We start from the raw sequence: 19,399 nt of genomic DNA on the forward strand, positions 1-19,399 counted from the left end.
AGTTTACAATATGACAATTACAACTTCTATAGTGCCTGTAATCAAAGGATCAAAAATATTTCACAAGCAATAATGACATTTCTAGTCAATAGCTTCTTAAGCACCAAAGTTAATTATCATTTATATTTATTTGTGTGGAGCTTTTGCATGCTAGCACAAATCATGACTGAGGCCCAGTTGTGCTTGATGCTGTACAAACACATGGGAAAACACTGTACCAGCCCAAAAGAGTTTACAATCAAATTTAAGGGAACATTAAAATTTTTAAGCAAAGTTCATCAGATTCTTTTTGCATGTCTCCTTTTCTTCAGAGATTTTGGCCAGCTGGCTGTTGAGTTGTTAGATCAATCCTATAAACATGATGAACAGGTTGCCATGAAATTGCTGACCTATGAACTGAAAAACTGGAGTAACTCCACCTGCCTAAAACTTGCTGTGGCAGCTAAACACAGGGACTTCATAGCTCACACCTGCAGCCAGATGTTATTAACAGACATGTGGATGGGGCGGCTACGCATGCGGAAAAACCCAGGCCTTAAGGTATTTCTTCTACACAATTGCAGTAATTTCCTTGGTACTGATGTTGAAGATACAGCTATGGCATATAGTATTGTATCATATTTAGTATATTTATTCATATAACCATTCAGCCCCCTAATTATAGGGGTACTTTAAAAGTATTTCTTTTGTGAAGCTAATTTTTCTGGCTCCTTACCTCAGAATATTTAAGTGACAACATCCCCATGGCAGAGGGGGGTAGTAGGCAATAAAAGGCTTAGTATGCTTTAAATCTGGAAGCAAAGCCAGATATATGACAAAAGCTGTTCATTTAAGTTTATACCCCAGCCATGAAAATTAGTTATATTACATGAGAAGCCAAAAGACATTCATCATGCTCAGCTACTACTGTGGTGAAGGCCACATAATAAAGCATGAGAGAGAGAGAACAAACCACATGTGACAAATGCTAGTCACATCTCTTAATGCAGTACTGGAAGGAGCTCAGATAGTACAGTGAAAAGGGTGGTATAAGAACCAATGTAGAATAGTAAAGAGTAGAATGATGGGAAAAAACACATTTTTTAGGAAGAATCTTTTCTTGTTTTGCGGGCTTGAACACTTGTTCTGCTGATTTCTCTGTCTTTCCATTGATGGGACTCAGGTGATTGTTCAAGAGTGGGTTCAAAGAATGAATAACTGCTAAACATGAATAATGTTAAGTTTGGCAAAGGGGAGACACATGATACACACAGTGTGAGGAGTGTTTTGGTGTTGCTTGTGAGGAGGATAATATATGATTTTCTGGGCTATAATCAGGTGAAAACCTTCTCTTATCCTATATTGTTAAAACTGCCTTCCACATGTAGGCCTGTCACCTTGATGTCATCTCCAACCCATCTCTCATTTTCTCACTTCCAGGTCATCACCAGATCCAGTTGATTTTTCACACCATAACATCTACAAAATCCATCTTTATGTTTCTTCTTCTCCTGCCAACATCCTGATCCATTCTCTGCTTTTCTCTCTCCTTGACCTGTCTCATCTTCAACTCTCTCACTTTCCACTTTCCCACTTCTCTCCAACTCTTGCATCAAATCTCACGATCCTCTCCCTTCTTTCAGATCACATCTCTCCCTTGTTAAATCTATTCACTGACTCCCTTCCTCTTCCATGCAAAATTCAGCCTTTCCTAACCTTCCAGTTCTATCCTCCTCACCCGTATATCCCCCAAACCTTCTATTCTCATTCCCTCCCCTAACTACTTCTTTTATCTCGTCCTCCAACTCTTTTAAAGTGCCTTCTTGCATGCTATCTCTCAAGCTTAGAAAGCTTTCCCAGTTGTTGTTTGCTAAGCTTCCCCCTTTTATTCTTTCAAAACTCTTCTGAGAACCCCCTGTTTCACATCAGACTGTAATTTATAAGCTTTGGTAAGAACCTGCTCCCTTCACCATCCTGCTGTGTTTTGTTCCACTGAATTTAGCTGTTGAACTCTGTCCTGCAACACTTTTACCTTCTGATGTGTTTTATTGCAATGTATCTACAGATATAAGTCTTCCAGAGCAAGCTCCATGTTCTATCTTAAAACTCTTTACAGTGCTATGTGTAATACTTGTGCTTTGTAAATACTAATTATTTCAGTAGCTTCCTGTATGTTGAATGTGATTCAGAGAAATGATGGTGACAAAAGAAATAATGTTGTTTTTTAAAAAATGATGCATTGAAGTGATACCTCTTTTCTTGCCCAGGTTATAATGGGGATTCTCTTCCCGCCCACCATCCTGTTCCTAGAGTTTCGCACTTCTGATGATTTTTCCTATCAGACATCAAGAGAAAATGAAGATGGCAAAGAAAAAGAGGAGGAAAATGTGGTTGGTATTAAACCTTATCCGAATGTTCTTAACTTAGCCAGCATACTTAATATTCAGAATTGCCTACAATTATGCCATTGGCCACTTCAGATTGAAATCTGCAAATTTTCCATGTCACCTGTCTGTGTAGAAACAAAAATCCTTGTATATTAGAGTATTGAGACTATATAGGCCACATTATCAGCCAGTGTGAATTTGATGTAGCTGTACTGAGGTCAGTGGAGGTATGCCAATTTACAACAGCTAAGAACCTCGCCTTGTATTTTTCAAAGTGCAATGGAAATGGATGATTAGAGAATAGAGTCCTATTGTTCAGAAGGAAGCTTTCTGTAGCTGACAGATGATTGAGCATCATGACTGAAAGAACCTCTCATAGGTGATATTGTATTGGTGACAAGCTGCCAGTTTCTGTCTTCCAGGATGCAAATGCTGATACAGGCTCCCGAAAAGGAGATGAAGAGAATGGAAACAAAAAGCAACGGAGCCTTCCTATTGGAAAAAAAATCTATGAATTCTATAATGCACCTATTGTAAAGTTCTGGTTTTATACGGTGAGTAAGTCATCTTGATTTTTGATTATTAACAATTTGTTACTTTATATTAATTTAAAACAAAATAATGGGAAAACATCTTGATATATAATTTAAAGAACAGGTACAAACAAAATACACTTTGGCCTTGGCATCTGTTTCTCTTATGAATTTATACCGCTTCTAGCATCGTCGTACATGAACACATAACAAAATTCACATCGCACATGGTCTAACTCCCATTAAAACGTAAGAAGACACGGTTAAAATCTTTTAAATTGTTTTTCCATCTTCTGTGCTGCTTTATTGTATCTAATTTTTTTAAATACCAAAAAGTTCAAAAGTCTCCACTCATTCTGGATTTCAAGCTTGTGACAACTGTGGCCATTATTTCCCCATTTGACTTTTATTAAGGTTGTAAGCATTCGGAATAGTTTGAAAATCAGCCCCTAGCATCAAGAAAAAGCCAAGGGATGATTTGATTGCAGTCTATAAGTACCTACATGGGGAACAAATATTTAATAATGGTCTCTTCAGTCTAGCAGACAAAGGTATAACATGATCCAATGACTGGAAGCTGAAGCTAGACAAATTTGGACTGGAAATAAGGTAATTTTTTAACAGTGAGTAATTAACCATTGGAACAATTTACCAAGGATTGTGGTGGACTCTCCATCACTGGCCGTTTTTAAATCAAGATTGGATGCTTTTCTAAAAGATCTGTTCTAGGAATTATTTTGGGAAGTTCTATGGCCTGTGTTATACAGGAGGTCAGTCTAGATGCTCCCAATGGTTCCTTCTAGCCTTGGTATCTATGAAACTTGAACATCCAAAATTAGTGGACAATTATGAATATGTTCCTGAATATTAGGTATGTTTCTGCTGATTTACACTTATGTTCTGTACTTAAACTTGCTGCAAATGACTCTGTGTACAAATTTTGGAAGGATCTCAAGTAACTAAATGCTGTCTATGCAGCCATGGACAAAGCAGTTACTGTGTAACAGCCCTGCACATTAATGCCTAGAGTCCATGGACATAAAGGATTCTTTTTTCCAGATATCATACCTGGGTTACTTAATGCTGTTCAATTATATAATCTTGGTGCGGATGGACCGCTGGCCCTCATTCCAGGAATGGATTGTCATCTCCTATATTGTGACTCTGGCTTTAGAGAAAGTAAGAGAGGTAATGTGAATCACACCAATAACTGCTATTTTACATAATAATGGGGAAGAACTTGCCATTTATAAATAAATGGTGAATGGTGGCTGGAGGAGTAGTGTAGACAGGCAAGCCTTGCATGAGGCAGGAGATTCCCTTCCCTGCACCTCCTCCAAATCTATACCAGTGGCAGGGGACTTCAACTACTACCCACTCCAGGGCTCTCAGAACCGTCCTGCCTGAGCAAAAGATCAATCAAAAATTCCATTAGGTAATTTTTGCAGTTTCCTGAATTCACTACCCCTTTCTTACGTGTATTTCCCTGGGTGGGCCTGAGGATATAATCCCTAAATAGCCTCCTGTTATGCACAATTAATGTATGTTGCACTGATCAGTTATGGTGTCTGATGAAGAGGTTGGGAGGGAGGAAAGTGTTTTGTATGTAAATTCGTAGTAGTATTTAATTCATTATCATCTCGGATCTTACAGATTGGTAGCACAGCACAAAAACCCACTGCCAAATCAATTCACCCCACTGTAGTTCCCTCCCAGTCTGTATCCCCTCCGACCCACCGTGTTCCTAAAATAAACATCTCATATAATTTTGATTTGGACATAAATATGGACAAAAAGTTAATGGACCACAGCCTGTGAATTAAGTGACTGTGATGAAATCCTACGGTTAAATGAAAGTTGGGTCAAAATAGAAAAATTAAATGGAGTCTGTAAGCACTGATGTGCTCTGCTGCAGAGGCAAATCCTGCTCACCACGTAAGTAGTCCTGATGAAACCCATTACACCCAGTCAGACTGCCCTCTGTCTCACCACCATTATTTTAAAAATGCACTCCACAAATTTTCTTCAGGATTTTTTCCCTTTGCTTTTAGATTCTGATGTCGGAGCCAGGCAAGCTGAGCCAGAAAGTAAAAGTCTGGCTGCAGGAATACTGGAATATCACTGATATGGTGGCTATTTCAGTATTTATAATTGGAGCAATTCTTCGCCTACAGAACCAGCCTTACATGGGTTATGGAAGAGTAATCTACTGTGTGGATATCATTTTCTGGTACATTCGAGTACTGGATATCTTTGGTGTGAACAAGTATTTGGGACCCTATGTCATGATGATTGGAAAAATGGTTAGTACCTCTGTAGCTAGAGGCTTGCTTTAAGGATGCATCTTAAACTATGTAAGAAAGCAGATTTGGGAAAGTAAAATAATTTCTTCTTCTAGCTACCAATCCTGCAACTGTTGCTCACCTATTTGATCTGTGAATAAGGGCTGCAGAATAGGGCTCTTAATCTTGACTCGTGAATTGCATACTCCTACAGAGATTTTGGTACACCAATAATAACCTTAATTCAAGAGAGAATTTTTCTCAAATTGTTTCAATACCTTTCATCCTTAACACCCTGCTTTTCTGTCCTATTGCAGTCTCTTCAGAATAGTCTACTTAATCTCAGTATAAGTCTCAGTGAACCATTTTAGGGTATTTCCCTTCATAAAAGTAGGATTTAAAATGTATAAGTTTAGAGTCTGATTCTCAGAGGCCCTTTTAGGATCTTCGACTCCCATTGACTTCAGTTAGAGTTGTGGTTGCCCAGAGCTTGTTGTTCTTAATATCTAAGGCAAACTGGCTTTCCTCCATCAACGCATAGTATTAAACCCGCTTTCAGTTAATGGAACTAATATATTTGGAGCTTTGTGCTGCCAATATTGTAAAAATAGGCTCCCATTAAAATTATCCTCCTTAGCGTATAATAAACCCAGTATACCAAGGATACACATACTCATAAGGAGGAGGGGAGCAGCTCTGGGGAGTCCGCTTGATTTTCCATTTAATTGAATATAACTGTAACTAAGAAAGGAGGTGAAACAACAACACAGACTTCTGTTAAGATGAACTTTTCTGGAACATATGTATTCAGGGTTTCAGGCTCCTAGATCACTTTGGTGATTATGAAAATTTTGCCCTCTGTTCCTAAAATATATATTGAGTATATATTTATGATACGAGGGAGTATTCAACTTGAGAGAGATGAAGAGATGAAGTTCTTTTAGCACTTAGAGATGAAAATACCTTTCACTTGGTGCATTCCAAAGTCAAAACGTTGCACAACAGCAGTGTTCGTATGTAAGCCTCTCGCGCAGGGGTAACTTAGCAGCAAACAGAGAGGGAAAGCACCACCAGCAGCAGAGAAGTCATCGTATTCTTCCCTTCAAGTCAGTGGCAGAATTTTAACAAGAGCCACTGTCCAACATGTCGCTGCCTCTGTGTGTTCAGGGAAAGTATGGCTAGAAAGAGTTCAAATATATACTCTTGTCACTGGCCCAAGCACTTATATGAAGATGCTCACTCTGCTTTCTCTTTCCGAAAATAAGTACGTTATTTATTTGCTGCTATTGTCATTGCTGCTGTTATACAGTTTCATGGCACCATAAATGTACACCATACCATGCCAGGCATAGGAAAGTTCATAGGCCCAGAACCTCCGTGTGCTCCTCAGTTGCAGTGATCTTACTCAGGAGAGGTGCTGCAAAGGTGGCTTTAAGCCACCTTTGTGCAACCCAGATCCTGGGACCCTGAAGGCTGCTCTGATTTGAGGGCCATTACAGCAGCAAGAGATTGCCAGGACACAAGTATGCCTTCTAATCTAGCAGTTAACACTGTGGCAAATTATGCTGATTTGAGAGGTCTCTTGGCTTGGCAGGACAGGGTAAAGTGTCCCTAATGCAGGGGGAATTTGGTCTGTAAAGCCATATAGTCTGATAGTCCTTTTAGTTGAAAAGCATATTACCAGTTTAAATGGATCTTGGGTGCAATTTTTTTACACTTTATATGTTTTCGGCTCATGAGCAGTATTTGTAACAGAATAATAATATCTGGGAAACAACTAGTTTGGGGAAATTCTTTTTATTCTCGTGAATCTATCTTGGTGGTTTTCCTGCACACACTCTCCTACACACGTTCTTTCGTGTACGTAACCTCTGATTATGACAAAAATATTTGTGTGGTTCCTCTGTCCAGATGATTGATATGCTGTACTTTGTGGTCATCATGCTTGTGGTTCTGATGAGTTTCGGAGTAGCCCGCCAAGCTATCCTGCACCCAGATGAGGAGCCCTCTTGGAGACTAGCCCGCAACATCTTCTATATGCCCTACTGGATGATCTATGGAGAGGTGTTTGCAGACCAGATAGACCGTAAGAGTAGAATTCATAGTAAGATTCTGTTTCCTGTTTCTGAGGCAGATGATCAGATCCAAATTAATGAAAATGACTGTTTTTAATTTGGAATTGGTGTTTGTCTTTGTTTGCTTTCGTGGCAGATTCCAGACTTCCAAACACCACTTTCTCCTCCCCACCAGAGTACCAATGGGAATCCTCTACCTGTCAGCATATGTTCTAATTCAATTACTTTTGAGAGTGGTGCAGTCTGAAACACTTGCCAATTTTGGATGTTAAGAATATTGACCTCCTATTGACCTCTGAGGTGCTCCACTTCCTCAAGAAGTGGGTCAAGAGGGTCAAGAAGAGAGAATCCTTGAGTTACTGTAGAACCTGGTTCATCACCGGACTCTGATTCAGGAAAGCACTTAAGTACAAGCTTAACTTCTAAATTCATGCTTAAACCCTATTGACTTCAGTGGGACTTAAACATGTGCTTTCCTGAAATGAGGCCTAGAAGAATTAATTGTGGAGCCATAAGTCTCCACACATGCTCTAGAGCAAGGGTTCTCAACCTTTTCAGTACAGAGCCCCCTCCCTTAGCAATATGTGAAGGTCAGGGTGGTCACAACCCCCTGACTTCTGGTTTAGAACATATGTTCCTAGGGTATTTTAGGTGATCAGTAACTTTTGATATGATCCTTTTGCCAGACAGTCTGGGTATATCACAAAGGTCCTGGCTCCCTTCATTTCTGAGGGAAGGGCAGTATCTATCAAAACATGAGCCGTGCCAGCTGGAGGACAAGCTGTGATATCCTCAGCTGGGAATGCAGATGCTTGTTGTTAACAAAGAAATGAAATGGAGGGGCAAGAAACAGGGCTAATAATAAAAATTGGTAATGCTTTAAAATATGAAAACCCTATTTGGACTGTTTACAAAATGTAATATTACCAAAGTGGCCCTTTGCTCTGATTTTGTGACTCAGCAACACACTGAAGTTAAGAATGGTGCAATCTAGAGCAGTAATTCCAGTTAGTTTTGATCATGATGAAGAGTGTTAAGTAGGAGTGGGGAGTAAAATCAAGGAGAAAAGAGAAAACTATTCCCAAATATATCATAGCTCCATCCTCAACCTTTATAGAACCATAGCCTTGCTTTGGCCACCTTGAACTCACTGGGAGCCCCTGGCACCTCTATCTGAGGACAAAACATGGCCTTTAGTAACATCAGCCACTCTTTGGAGGTACTAGCTAACCTTCAACATAACAACAGAGTTAACTTAATTTGCAATAGAGTTTCTGCCTTAACTCCAGATTCCTTTGATTATGTGTTTTAATTAGATCCTTACATTTTACAGTATTTTGTAATTGTTTACCTTCCATTTTTCCCCCTTATACTAAGGTTTATATGGTCTAATCATTAGTGGTCAGAACTCCCTTCCGCATAGGAGGGAGGAAATGGCTATATGGGCTGTGCCATTAATCTGGTCCTGCAGTTACATTGTTGTAGTGATGTTTTGTTTAGATAGGACACCGAAACACTCTTTCCTTCTTCCTTTCTCTCATAAATATTACTGTAACTTACAATATGTAAAATTATTCTTGGAAATAATTGGATCAACCCAGTTACGAATTACATGCTGCCCCAGCTTCTAAGTGGTCTGGATAAGTCTCTGATGAGTTGATTCCATGTTGGGAGAAATGACTAAGGCAGAGATTGAGGCTATTGCTGCAGTCCACGTGGTTCACAGTATGTACACAAATTCCTGTTCACCTTGAACACAGATGGTAAAAGCAACAGCAAACTCTCATGTAGACAGGTCTGTTTTTCTCAGAAGTCAGCTAAAACATACACTGTTCTCAGCACCTATAGCTCTCCCTGACTCTGTATCTTGCTTTACATGCACTGTCCCAGCTCTGATCTTTGTTTCAATCGTACCCCGACTATACACCATAAAGTCCGATTGTGGGAAAATGTGATTAGCCAAGGACTCAGAAAATCCTACCTCAGCAAGGTGAAAGACCACTTGGGGTCTAACAAAAGGAAGATTACACAGGGCTTATCTACACAAGAGATTTTTCCAGTTATACTAATATAGTTATTAGTTATTATTACCAATGTAGTTATTCTTATATAACTCTCTATGTGAACACTCTTATTTCAGAATAAGAGTGGTTTTATTCAGCTTAGCTTAAACTGGTTCCAGAGTGACACAATCAAAACTGGAAAAAGGTACTCTTACACTGAAATAAGAATGTCCACATGGGAAGTTATATCAGTTAAATTATATTGGTTTAAAGTTCACAGTTACCTTAAACAGTTATAACTTTCCCGTGTAGACAGGCCCATAAGCACCTACTTTCTAAAGACCATTCTGCTTTCAAAGACAATAGGTTTCAATCTAATCTTTCTATGAATGTAAGTTAGCTCCCCTTAACAATTTACCTGGATGTGACTACAGTAGGCAATCCAACCAATATGTCAGATACGGTGAGGTCCTTTTGCCACACATAAATGATTTATGGGAAAGTACCATATCATGTTCTCCTCTCAGTAGTTCAGTAAAATGCATTGCTTTGTTACTTTCCTTTGTCACAACTGTACATCAAAGATAAAACCCTGGCACCATTGTAGTCAAAGGGAGTTTTGCCATTGACTTCAATGAAGCCAGGATTTTGCCCTAAGGATGAAATTCACTCCAATGCGACAATGTAAAAGAGCCGCATGAGCATGAAATCCGAAGCATTTAGTACTTAGCAGGATCAAATTCATAAGCAGAAGTGGTGCTCCTGCTTAAGACTTTCTAAGGACGGGCACACCAGTACCCATAATGATAATCAAATTAGATTTTAATGATATTAGACATTATAACAATATATTTGTATCATAGCTATTGATCATTTTAATATAGAATGATAATAGCAAAGGAAGCAGCCAGCAAAGTCAATGCCAGGACTCTGCTTCCTGGAAACAGGAGGAAGTTTGTTTCTGTAATAGCTGAAAGATTAAGTTTGTGTGGTAACTTTGTGTTGTTTTATGTTTGTGGTGACTGTCAATTGTGTTTTACTGATAATATCTTTTATATTTAAATGATCATCTGCCAGCACCATTTTGTGATTTATTTTTACAGTTATTAATTTGCTGCCATATGTAGCATTTGGGGAAGACAAAGTGAAAAGGAAATTGCAGAATTTACAGTAACTCTAACAAAGCCTTTGTTTCTAAGCATATGTCTCTACTGTACTAATATTAAGTTGCTTTCTTTTCTTGGCAGCAAAACAACTACTGTATTGTCAGTCATTTGTTTTCTTTTTCCCTCTATTATTCTGTTGTTTTCTTTCCTTTTTTTGCTTTCAAATTGCTGTGTAGTCTATGCCATGGAAATCAATCGTAAGTCTATGTTGGGAGCTGATTATCTCATTTAGTTAAATGCGTTCATTAGTCTTTTTCTTCCCTGGATACTGGTATTTTAATTCTAGTGTTCTGACAAAATTCAGATGTCAGATTTTTGTTTTTCTACTGAATTGATTTCAAAGAAGCAGGGAATTTTTTTAATTATAAAAAGAACTGATTGGGTACTACTTTATTGATTTGCAATTAAGTGCCAACATTTTCGTTCATTCTATTGAGTTACCACCACAATTATCCTTTTTTAATTATATTATGTGAGCTATTGCACACAGAGAATTTAATTTCTTTTGATTATCCAAATTCTTCATTAATATTTTAAAAAGCTAGTTGGGCAATCGTGTTTTTGAGATGTACTTGACTTTCTATGCCCAGTTTCCACATGATAACCAGAACGATAGGATTAGTGTATAACTTGGTGCCATGTTTGGAAACCAACTTTGAACTTTCCTTAAATATAGTTCTGGCTAAACCAGACGTAAATATGTGTTTTCAGGCGAGTGTAGACAGGATCAAGCTGATTTCAAATCACTTAAAAAGAGGTTGTGAATGTTAGTTTTTCACCTAATGGTAAGTGTTTGTAGATCCAGCCCCCAGGGTTTGAAACCAAATGAACTGGAACTATATTTAAAGTAAGAACAAACTTAAGGCTTGTCTAAATGGTGGGCGTAATGCACTCTACAGGGGTGTGATTTCGAAAGCACACTAACTTATTGCACTTTAACTGGTTCATGTAGATCCTGCTGGCATACACTAGTGCACTTTAATGTAGTACTGTTTCAAGCACTTAAAAGTGCACTAGGGGAAATCTTTAATGCACACTAGCTGGGTCTATACAGACCAATTAATGCACAGCATGTTACTGTGCTTTAGAAATCACACCCCTGTATAGCACTTTCCCTACCATATACACAAGCCCTTACTTTTCAAACGTGATTCATAGGCCAATATCTTCGAAAGTATCTAGTGACTTTGGGTGCCTGACTGGAGACATCTTAAACAGCCCTGGTTTTCAGAACTTAGTGCCCATCTACTGGCCCCTTTTAGGTGTCTTACCACTTGTTTGCCTCTCATATTAGGTTTTTAGTCTCTGACCAGTTTTAAATCTCACTGATGAATACTTCTGATCCTGTACCATTGAACGCAATAGGAGTTTTGCCATTGACAAAGAACTTACAGTCTCACTGGGAGTTTTGGGAGGGAGGAAGCTTAGCTATCTAGGCTATGGCTACACTACGGAGCTTGCAGCACTGCAGCTGCACCACGGTAGCGCTGCTAGTGCAGATGCTCTAAGCCGACAGGAGAGAGCTCTCCCCATCGACTTAATTTCTCCAGCCCCTGTGGACGGCAGGTTGGTTGGAGAAGCTCTCCTGCTGACATAGCACTGTCTGCACCAGTGCTTAGGTCGGTGTAACTTACGTCGCTCAGAGGAATGATTTTTTCACACCCCTGAGTGGCGTAACTTCTACCGACTTAAGTTGTAGTATGTAGATAGCCCTAGTTTCCGTACCTTGCAGCAACTTCAGATTTCCCCATATGGGCTTCATTCTCCACTTTTAAATGGTTCTTTTTTTATTCTGGTATTAAAAGGTTTACATGTCCTTAGACTTATGTGATCTCTTCCTAGATCCAGTTTTGCTATTGGGGGGAAAAAATCCAAATGTCCTGTGGACTGAATTCTAATCTCGGTTACATCACCACAAATCTGGAATAACTATTCACTATGAGGGGAGGTTATTTTGCATTTACGTGGTGTAACTGGCAGCTAAATGTGGGCCAAAAACTCCATTTGGTTCTACTGGAAATAAACTCTTAACATGGATATTTGTGCAAGCAAATTTTATGCAGATCTAATCTTTACATAAATATGATCAGTGTTTTCAATGTCAGGCAAGCACTGAAAAGTAAACCTTCAATTGTCTCTTCAGCTCCTTGTGGGGATAATCTTTATGATGAGGATGGTAAACGTCTCCCTCCATGCATACCTGGGGCCTGGCTCACTCCTGCTATCATGGCTTGTTACCTTCTGGTAGCAAACATTCTACTGGTAAATCTGCTGATTGCTGTCTTCAAGTAAGTGCTTAACTGTATGATTGTTAACTTATCTTTCTTATTTTCTTAATACTAAGATGAAATGCCGGTGAGAGTCTATCAGCAGGATCAAATTATACTATGGTTTTTCAAATAGATAGCAGTTTGTGAATTTGCACTATACCCAAAGTCCAATTGTTCTGTTAATGGGATTGACAAATATTTGAATTTTAATTGAAAATCAGTTAACGAGTCAGGGATGTTGTGATAATTGGGCTGACAAATTTACCTAATTGTGAGCTCAAATGTAAAAGGGAGTGAAAGTTCATAAAATGTATAAGGTATAAAAAAAGAGAGGCAGACTGTTCTTGTTTACCAGGCACGATCTTAACACAGTCCTTAAGTTACAGCAAGATCTTTTTGTTTGGACTAATTCAGTCTGCCTCTCTTTTTTTTATACCTTTTGCTATTACCATTTGTTGTAGGCTATTGTGACATTTTATGAACTTTCACTCCCTTTTACCTTTGAGCTCACAATTAGGTAAATTTGTCAGCCCAATTATCACAACATCACAAGGATCAGAAGGTCGGGAGTATGGTGTACATCCACTATTCCCAGATACACGGGCCTGATCCCCTGCACTCGGGCTCTGTAGCTCCATGTTTTGTCTCTGAGTTAAGGAGGAGAGTTCGGGTCAAAACCCTGCATAATGTCCTTGTGCACCACCCATTTAATTGGGCTTGTGTAGGAACCAGACTTTGGCTCTCTGAAGCCGGGGGATACGTCATGTCATACAATACAATGAGTACAGTTTAATACAAAGCAAGAAGTGGAACTTGTTTCCAAAATGTGGGAAGCTCCAGATATTGGAATACATTTAGCTACCCGCTCCTCTGCCAAATATTGGGCTGGCCAAAGCCCCACAAGTTCAGTCTGAGTCTAGCTACTCCTCTATCTACCAGACTAGAATGAAGAACATTAACTGAGCCACAGAGAAAGAAGAAAATATGAAAATAAAATCTTGTCTGGGGATTTGGAGACTTATGGTCTCACCTCCTCTGCCAACTTCTATGTAGACCTAAAGGACCTTCACTCTCTGGTGAGCTAATGGTGTTTTGAAGCAACTGAAGTGACTGCTAGGAATCACGGTGCCATGATGCCTAATGCTGAGTGACACTAGTTCCTAGCAGCCACTTCAGCCTCTACCAACTATGTTTCAACAAGTGAATTGCACTGAGGTTGCAGTGGTTATTGTCACTCAGATGTAAAACAGAGGTTATTCAGAAGTAAGACAGCTCTATCCCACGTACATCAATTGCTCTACTGAGCAAAATATACTATTTGCTCTACTGAGCAAAATATTTGCAAAATATACTAGTAGTCCCCTGGATGGAATTCAGGGATCACTAGAAAAAAAAGGTGAGACCTGGTACAAGCAGAATGTATCCCAGAAAAGGGCTCTTCTCTGTTGAAACCAGATAAAAGATGCTTACAAACTACCTAAGCCTTGTGTAGTTTTACGGCTAGTCTGAGAGGTGTCCGGAGTGCAAAACTGATAATCACAATGATCAAACTGATCATTTATATTCCTGTCATTGATAGTCACAAAGCAAAGCCAGGGAATTTTTATCCACTTCTACCACTTTCTCTTTATGTTGGGTACTGTAACAGAGTGGCTCACCCTGGAAGGGTGGGGCTAGACAACCTTGATTACAGAGTGAGCCACACTGGAGAGCTCAGCAGCAAAAAGGCTGAAAGGAAGGTGGGGAATGCCTAGGGATTAGAGGCTGCTGGGAGTGAGCAGGCTCTAGCAGTGAGTCCTGGGAGTAAGGACTGAGACTCCAGCCAGGTAGCGTCTGGGAGTGGGCTGCCAAAGCAGGGAGGAGAAAGAGAAGCCTTTGTTTTGTGTAGACTTTGGATGGACTTGAAAACTTTTATTTTGAATGTTTGTTAATTTAATAGGACACAAACTAAGAAGGGATGAGAATGGGCAAAAGTGTTTTATTAGTTTCTTGAACAGTCCAAGAAGGGAAACTGAGACAGGCTGCTTGTAGTGTGACCCTAGGCCATGGGCAGGGGATGCATGGGAGATGGCTGGCCTAGTCACAGGTACCCTGGATGTTTTTCCCATCATGACATATGAGAGGGAACACTAGAAATGACTGCTACTAATAAGTCACACTCAGAAGCACCACCTAAGTGGAGATGCAAATGAAGTAGTGTTCCCCATGTATATACAGCTTTGCAGTGCTTGCAGGCATAGGTAGATAGCATTTTGCTGGGCCTGATACCTAGTTTACATGTCATGCCCAGAAATGTACTTCACAAAGTGTATGTAGTTAAGAGGTTTGGTAGCTTAAAAGGTCATGAAATTTAAAGAACTAAAATGCCAGTCACGTAGCTGGAAAAAAAACCCTTACATACAATGGCAGTTATTATTGACTGAAAAGACCAAAGAATCAGCAGTTTAGGAAGTAGGTCATGCTGTTAACTCCTGTCAGCAGCATAATGGAAGATGATAATATTCAGCTTGAGAACTCTTGCAATGGAGAAGACAGTAGAATAAAGCCAAATTGGCCAGTATCAATGGTAATATAAATGGACCTCTTCCGAGCCATAAGAAACAAAGACATTCATGTTTTATTGCAGTCATGTTTTAATTATTTTCATGAAACAGTATGTAAGAATTTTAAGACACAGCAAGTCAGAAAAGAAATGGTTACAATATTTTTTTTTAAAAGGAGGAGTTTAGATAACCTTTGATGGTTTAGTATTTGGGGCCACTAAACTAACTTAAAAAGTATCACATCACATTCAGAACTGCATGACTTGCTTTCAGTTGATAAAAGAGAGGCTATTGTTAGTCTCTGGGTCTAGCACTGTCCCTTTTCTACCCCTCCAAATCCACTGAACTCCAAAATAAATTCTTTTACCAACACACCTGGCTTTGATGGCAAAAATGAAAATCTTTGGCTTCTAAGAACAGCTCTTTGCAAGTATCTGTGTTCTGAAGTGGAGAAGTTTGTATGAATTGAAGTTTGAACTGAGGACGTTTTGTGATTGCTTTAGGAAAGTCTGCTATTTAGGTCAAGCTGATCAGGATAGGCCATGTGAAGCTTCTGAGTTTTATTATACAAAATACCTTTCATGTGTTCAATACTCTGTGTAACATCAAACACTGGGATGTGTTATTAACAGCACTTTGTTTATAACTATGCTCCAAAATAGGAGTTCTGTGATGCATATATTTTTTCACAGCTTATTTTTCTCCGTGACTGCTGAGAGGTTTTATATACTGGGGAAAATACTCTAAAATGGCAGTTCTCAAACTTTGGGGTGGACCTTCCAATGGAAGTGCAGGAATGTGTCCTGGAAGGTGCGAGCACTTTGCTTTTTTAAAGAGCTCTGGCTGTCAGTCCCGGGTAGCTGGGTCTTGTGTGGAAGGACAATGCACACGCAGGAGACAGGGATAAAGGGGACAGCTCTTCTCCCCGTCCCTCTTCCCCCTCCCCCAGGCACCCCAGGCTCAGGCTCTCCTTGCCTTCCTCCCCGCCCCAATCCCTCACCAGGAGGTGGGTCTCCAGCCCTCAGCCCCACGGGCGCAGCAGCAGGACAGAAGTAACAGTGGCAATGGGGCACTGAGTCTGCTGTAAAAAGTGATATTGACGAATATCAACTTTCACATTGCCACCCTTACTTCTGAGCTGCTGCTGGCATGGCACTGCATTCAGAGCTGAGCATCCACCCAGCAGCCAGTGCTTTCTGCTCTGCCTTCAGAGCTGGGTGGTGGTATATGTATTTGTGTCGGGACGGGGAGCACATAAACGACTACAGACACAAAGAAGGGGGGCCCGGTCAAATACGTTTTTGAGAACCATTGTTCTAAAAGGATACCCTTCTGGGGAGGAGTGTGCTGCTGTTCTACCACAGTCAAAAGGATAGCTAAATTATCCGTTCAACTTAATCAGCAGTCTTAACAGTCTCTTCCAGCTAGAGTCTCTAGGCTTTATAATAACTGCTGAAATGATTGGCTACACAACTCAGCAATTCATGTCAAATTATTGTATCTGAACTCAGACTACTATTTAATATCCTTTGTATTTTTAATTTTATGCTTGTTTATGGCAAAGGATCATCGGAACCTAATGGAAAACAATACAATAACCTCTCTTGCAGCAATACCTTCTTTGAAGTGAAGTCCATATCCAACCAAGTTTGGAAATTCCAGCGATATCAGCTGATCATGACATTCCACGACAGACCTGTCCTACCTCCACCTATGATCATCTTCAGCCACCTCTACATAATCATCATCCGCCTCTGCTGTCGCTGTAGGAAGAAACAAGAGGCGGACCAGGATGAGCGTGACCGGGGACTGAGTATGTGAAGGATTCTGTGTTTTAAATAGAGCTCTTTATACCATTTCAAACACAAAGCAGCCATTTATCCAGTGCTAATTGCCATTCGTTTTCTTCACCTTGGCCATTGGCAGTATTAGTAAAAGTCAGTATGTGACAACACTTGCACCAAACTAATAAATTCATAGAGGTCTCCAGGGTCCTGGGCCCACAAAATACGATGCTGCACTGCTGCTGCCGATCTTCCTTAGCATTTTTTTTTTAAATTGGCTGACCCTGTAGTCTTGGCATCTGTTTAGTCCAGATTTACCAAATTATAACGAAGGCCACGCAGTGGGAGGGAAAGAATAGGTAATGGAGGTCATTCACAAAGAAATTGAGGGAATACAGCGATTATGGGTTTTAGTCTCATCTGTCACATTGACTTCTCTCTTGCTTTTAATAGTTCATGTAGAACAATATTGTGCCTCAGTTTCCCCACATGTAATAATACCTACCTATCTCACAGGAGCACTGTGAGGATTAATTATTATCTGTATAATGCTTTGAAGATGGAAGTGCCCTGAAATTGTTACTTTTAACATGATAGTAATGATGATTAAGAAGAAAAAACTGATTTAATCAAACAGATGTTAGCATTCGTGTAGTATTTTTACCTATCCTTGTTTCTATTTTTCATGGGAAACATATTTTGTAGGTAATTATATTTTCGTTATAGATGCCCAGCTACAAAAGAGTTGCATATATGGCACCTCTGAAAATAATATGGAGCATTTCCAAAGGGTTTTTTCTCTCATTTGTTTTTCCTTTTTTTTAAATAATAGCAATTTTTTGAAAAGTCCTTACCCAAAGTCTGTCAGTGGAACAAACTGACCCATTGGATGTAATCTACTGAATGTGATGACATCCCTTTTTAGAGATAGGGTAAAAAAGAAGACTCTCATCTAAACTAGCAATCAGATTGACTGACTGACTAAGAGAACATTGCACTCAGGACTTTGGCTAAGTGGTGGTTGCCTATTTACAGATTAGCCTGTTTATTAAGTGCCCAAGCAAGGATTGCAGGAACAGAACCTTCAGTCCCTTCCTCTGCCTCCCCCACCCCCGTCTCCCCAAAATCCGAAAAGCCCTACAAAAGAAAAACCCACCTGTTATATTGGATTTAAAATGATCTGAATCTTGGGCAATTCAACTAATACATTTTACAATTTTATGCAGAATTGTTTCTGAATGATGAAGAGCTGAAGAAATTGTATGAATTTGAAGAGCAATGTGTTGAGGAATATTTTCAGGAAAAGGAGGATGAACAACAATCATCTAATGATGAACGTATCAGAGTCACATCTGAAAGGTGACTAGTGAAAACAGAAACCACCCTAATTTTACTAGTGATGAGAAAACTTTTTTTTTCTGTTCATTAACACCTAGTATTGGTCAAGCTACGTGATGTTTGTAGCCTCAAAAACATGCACCAAAAGTTTGTATTCTTATCTTAACCATACCTAACAATCTGTCTCCAAAACTGAATCTCTCACAAGAGCAGGTTTTCTCATGAGATCTCTAGCACTGTTTGCTTCTGTGTGGTCTGGGTATACAGCAAGAGCCTTACCCACATTTTACTTCTACACTTCCTCTTTCCCCCCCACTCAGCTGTGTAAAGTTCAGAGACATTTTCTCTACCTAGTTTAACAAATGATGACTTGCTTGATTTCCAACAGATTGTCCTATTGTATTAGAGTGGAATCAAATGACAAGAGCAGTGAGATAGGAAGGGAGAAGTATGTTCTAGAGGTCTGCACATCGGGTCTGGACACCCAGAACTCTTGAATTCTAATCTCAGGTCTGATGAGGATTCCCTCTGAGGTCTTGGGCAAATCATTTAACCTCTCTATCCCTATTTGTAAATAGCAATCATACCTATGTGTACCTCACTGGGGTGTTGTGAGGCTTAGGTAATATTTGTAAATATGAAGACCTCACCAGTAGTAGTATATGTCCCTATTACTAGGTCGTCTAATCAACAACCCTGCTCTGGCAGGGTTTTTCCCTACAGAATGTTTTCACATACTCTACCTATTCCAGTGGCAGTTTTAAAATAACTCAAATGATGGGCCTTCTATCATTCCCTTGGATGACTATTCCACAAAATAAGAAATCTCTCTATTAAGAAAATGATACCTGATATTCAGTCTATATATTCCCTTACCTTGTTGCATACTCACTAATCCCTAGTTATAGCCCCATGCTAAGGACCATCCTTGGTTTATTCCTGCTGTTTTTTACACCTTTAGAATAATAGCCAAATATAATAATCCTCTCAGTCATCATTTAGCCAAGTCATAACATTTACCATGTGCAAATAGTCAGTG

At 39.6% G+C, this 19,399-nt stretch overlaps 1 protein-coding gene across 1 annotated transcript in view; it reads left to right on the forward strand.

The window, feature by feature from the left end:
- TRPM1 (transient receptor potential cation channel subfamily M member 1) overlaps nt 1–19,399 on the forward strand; it is a 73,155-nt gene that overhangs the window by 45,150 nt on the left and 8,606 nt on the right. The window contains exons 17-25 of the mRNA XM_037911109.2: nt 312–540; nt 2,247–2,369; nt 2,789–2,920; nt 3,959–4,087; nt 4,951–5,202; nt 7,093–7,267; nt 12,569–12,713; nt 16,849–17,051; nt 18,249–18,381. Coding sequence (XP_037767037.1) covers nt 312–540; nt 2,247–2,369; nt 2,789–2,920; nt 3,959–4,087; nt 4,951–5,202; nt 7,093–7,267; nt 12,569–12,713; nt 16,849–17,051; nt 18,249–18,381 — 1,521 coding nt within the window. The remainder of the gene's footprint in view (nt 1–311; nt 541–2,246; nt 2,370–2,788; nt 2,921–3,958; nt 4,088–4,950; nt 5,203–7,092; nt 7,268–12,568; nt 12,714–16,848; nt 17,052–18,248; nt 18,382–19,399) is intronic.

Source organism: Chelonia mydas, chromosome 10, assembly GCF_015237465.2.
Source record: "Chelonia mydas isolate rCheMyd1 chromosome 10, rCheMyd1.pri.v2, whole genome shotgun sequence".
Lineage (NCBI taxonomy): Eukaryota > Metazoa > Chordata > Testudines > Cheloniidae > Chelonia > Chelonia mydas.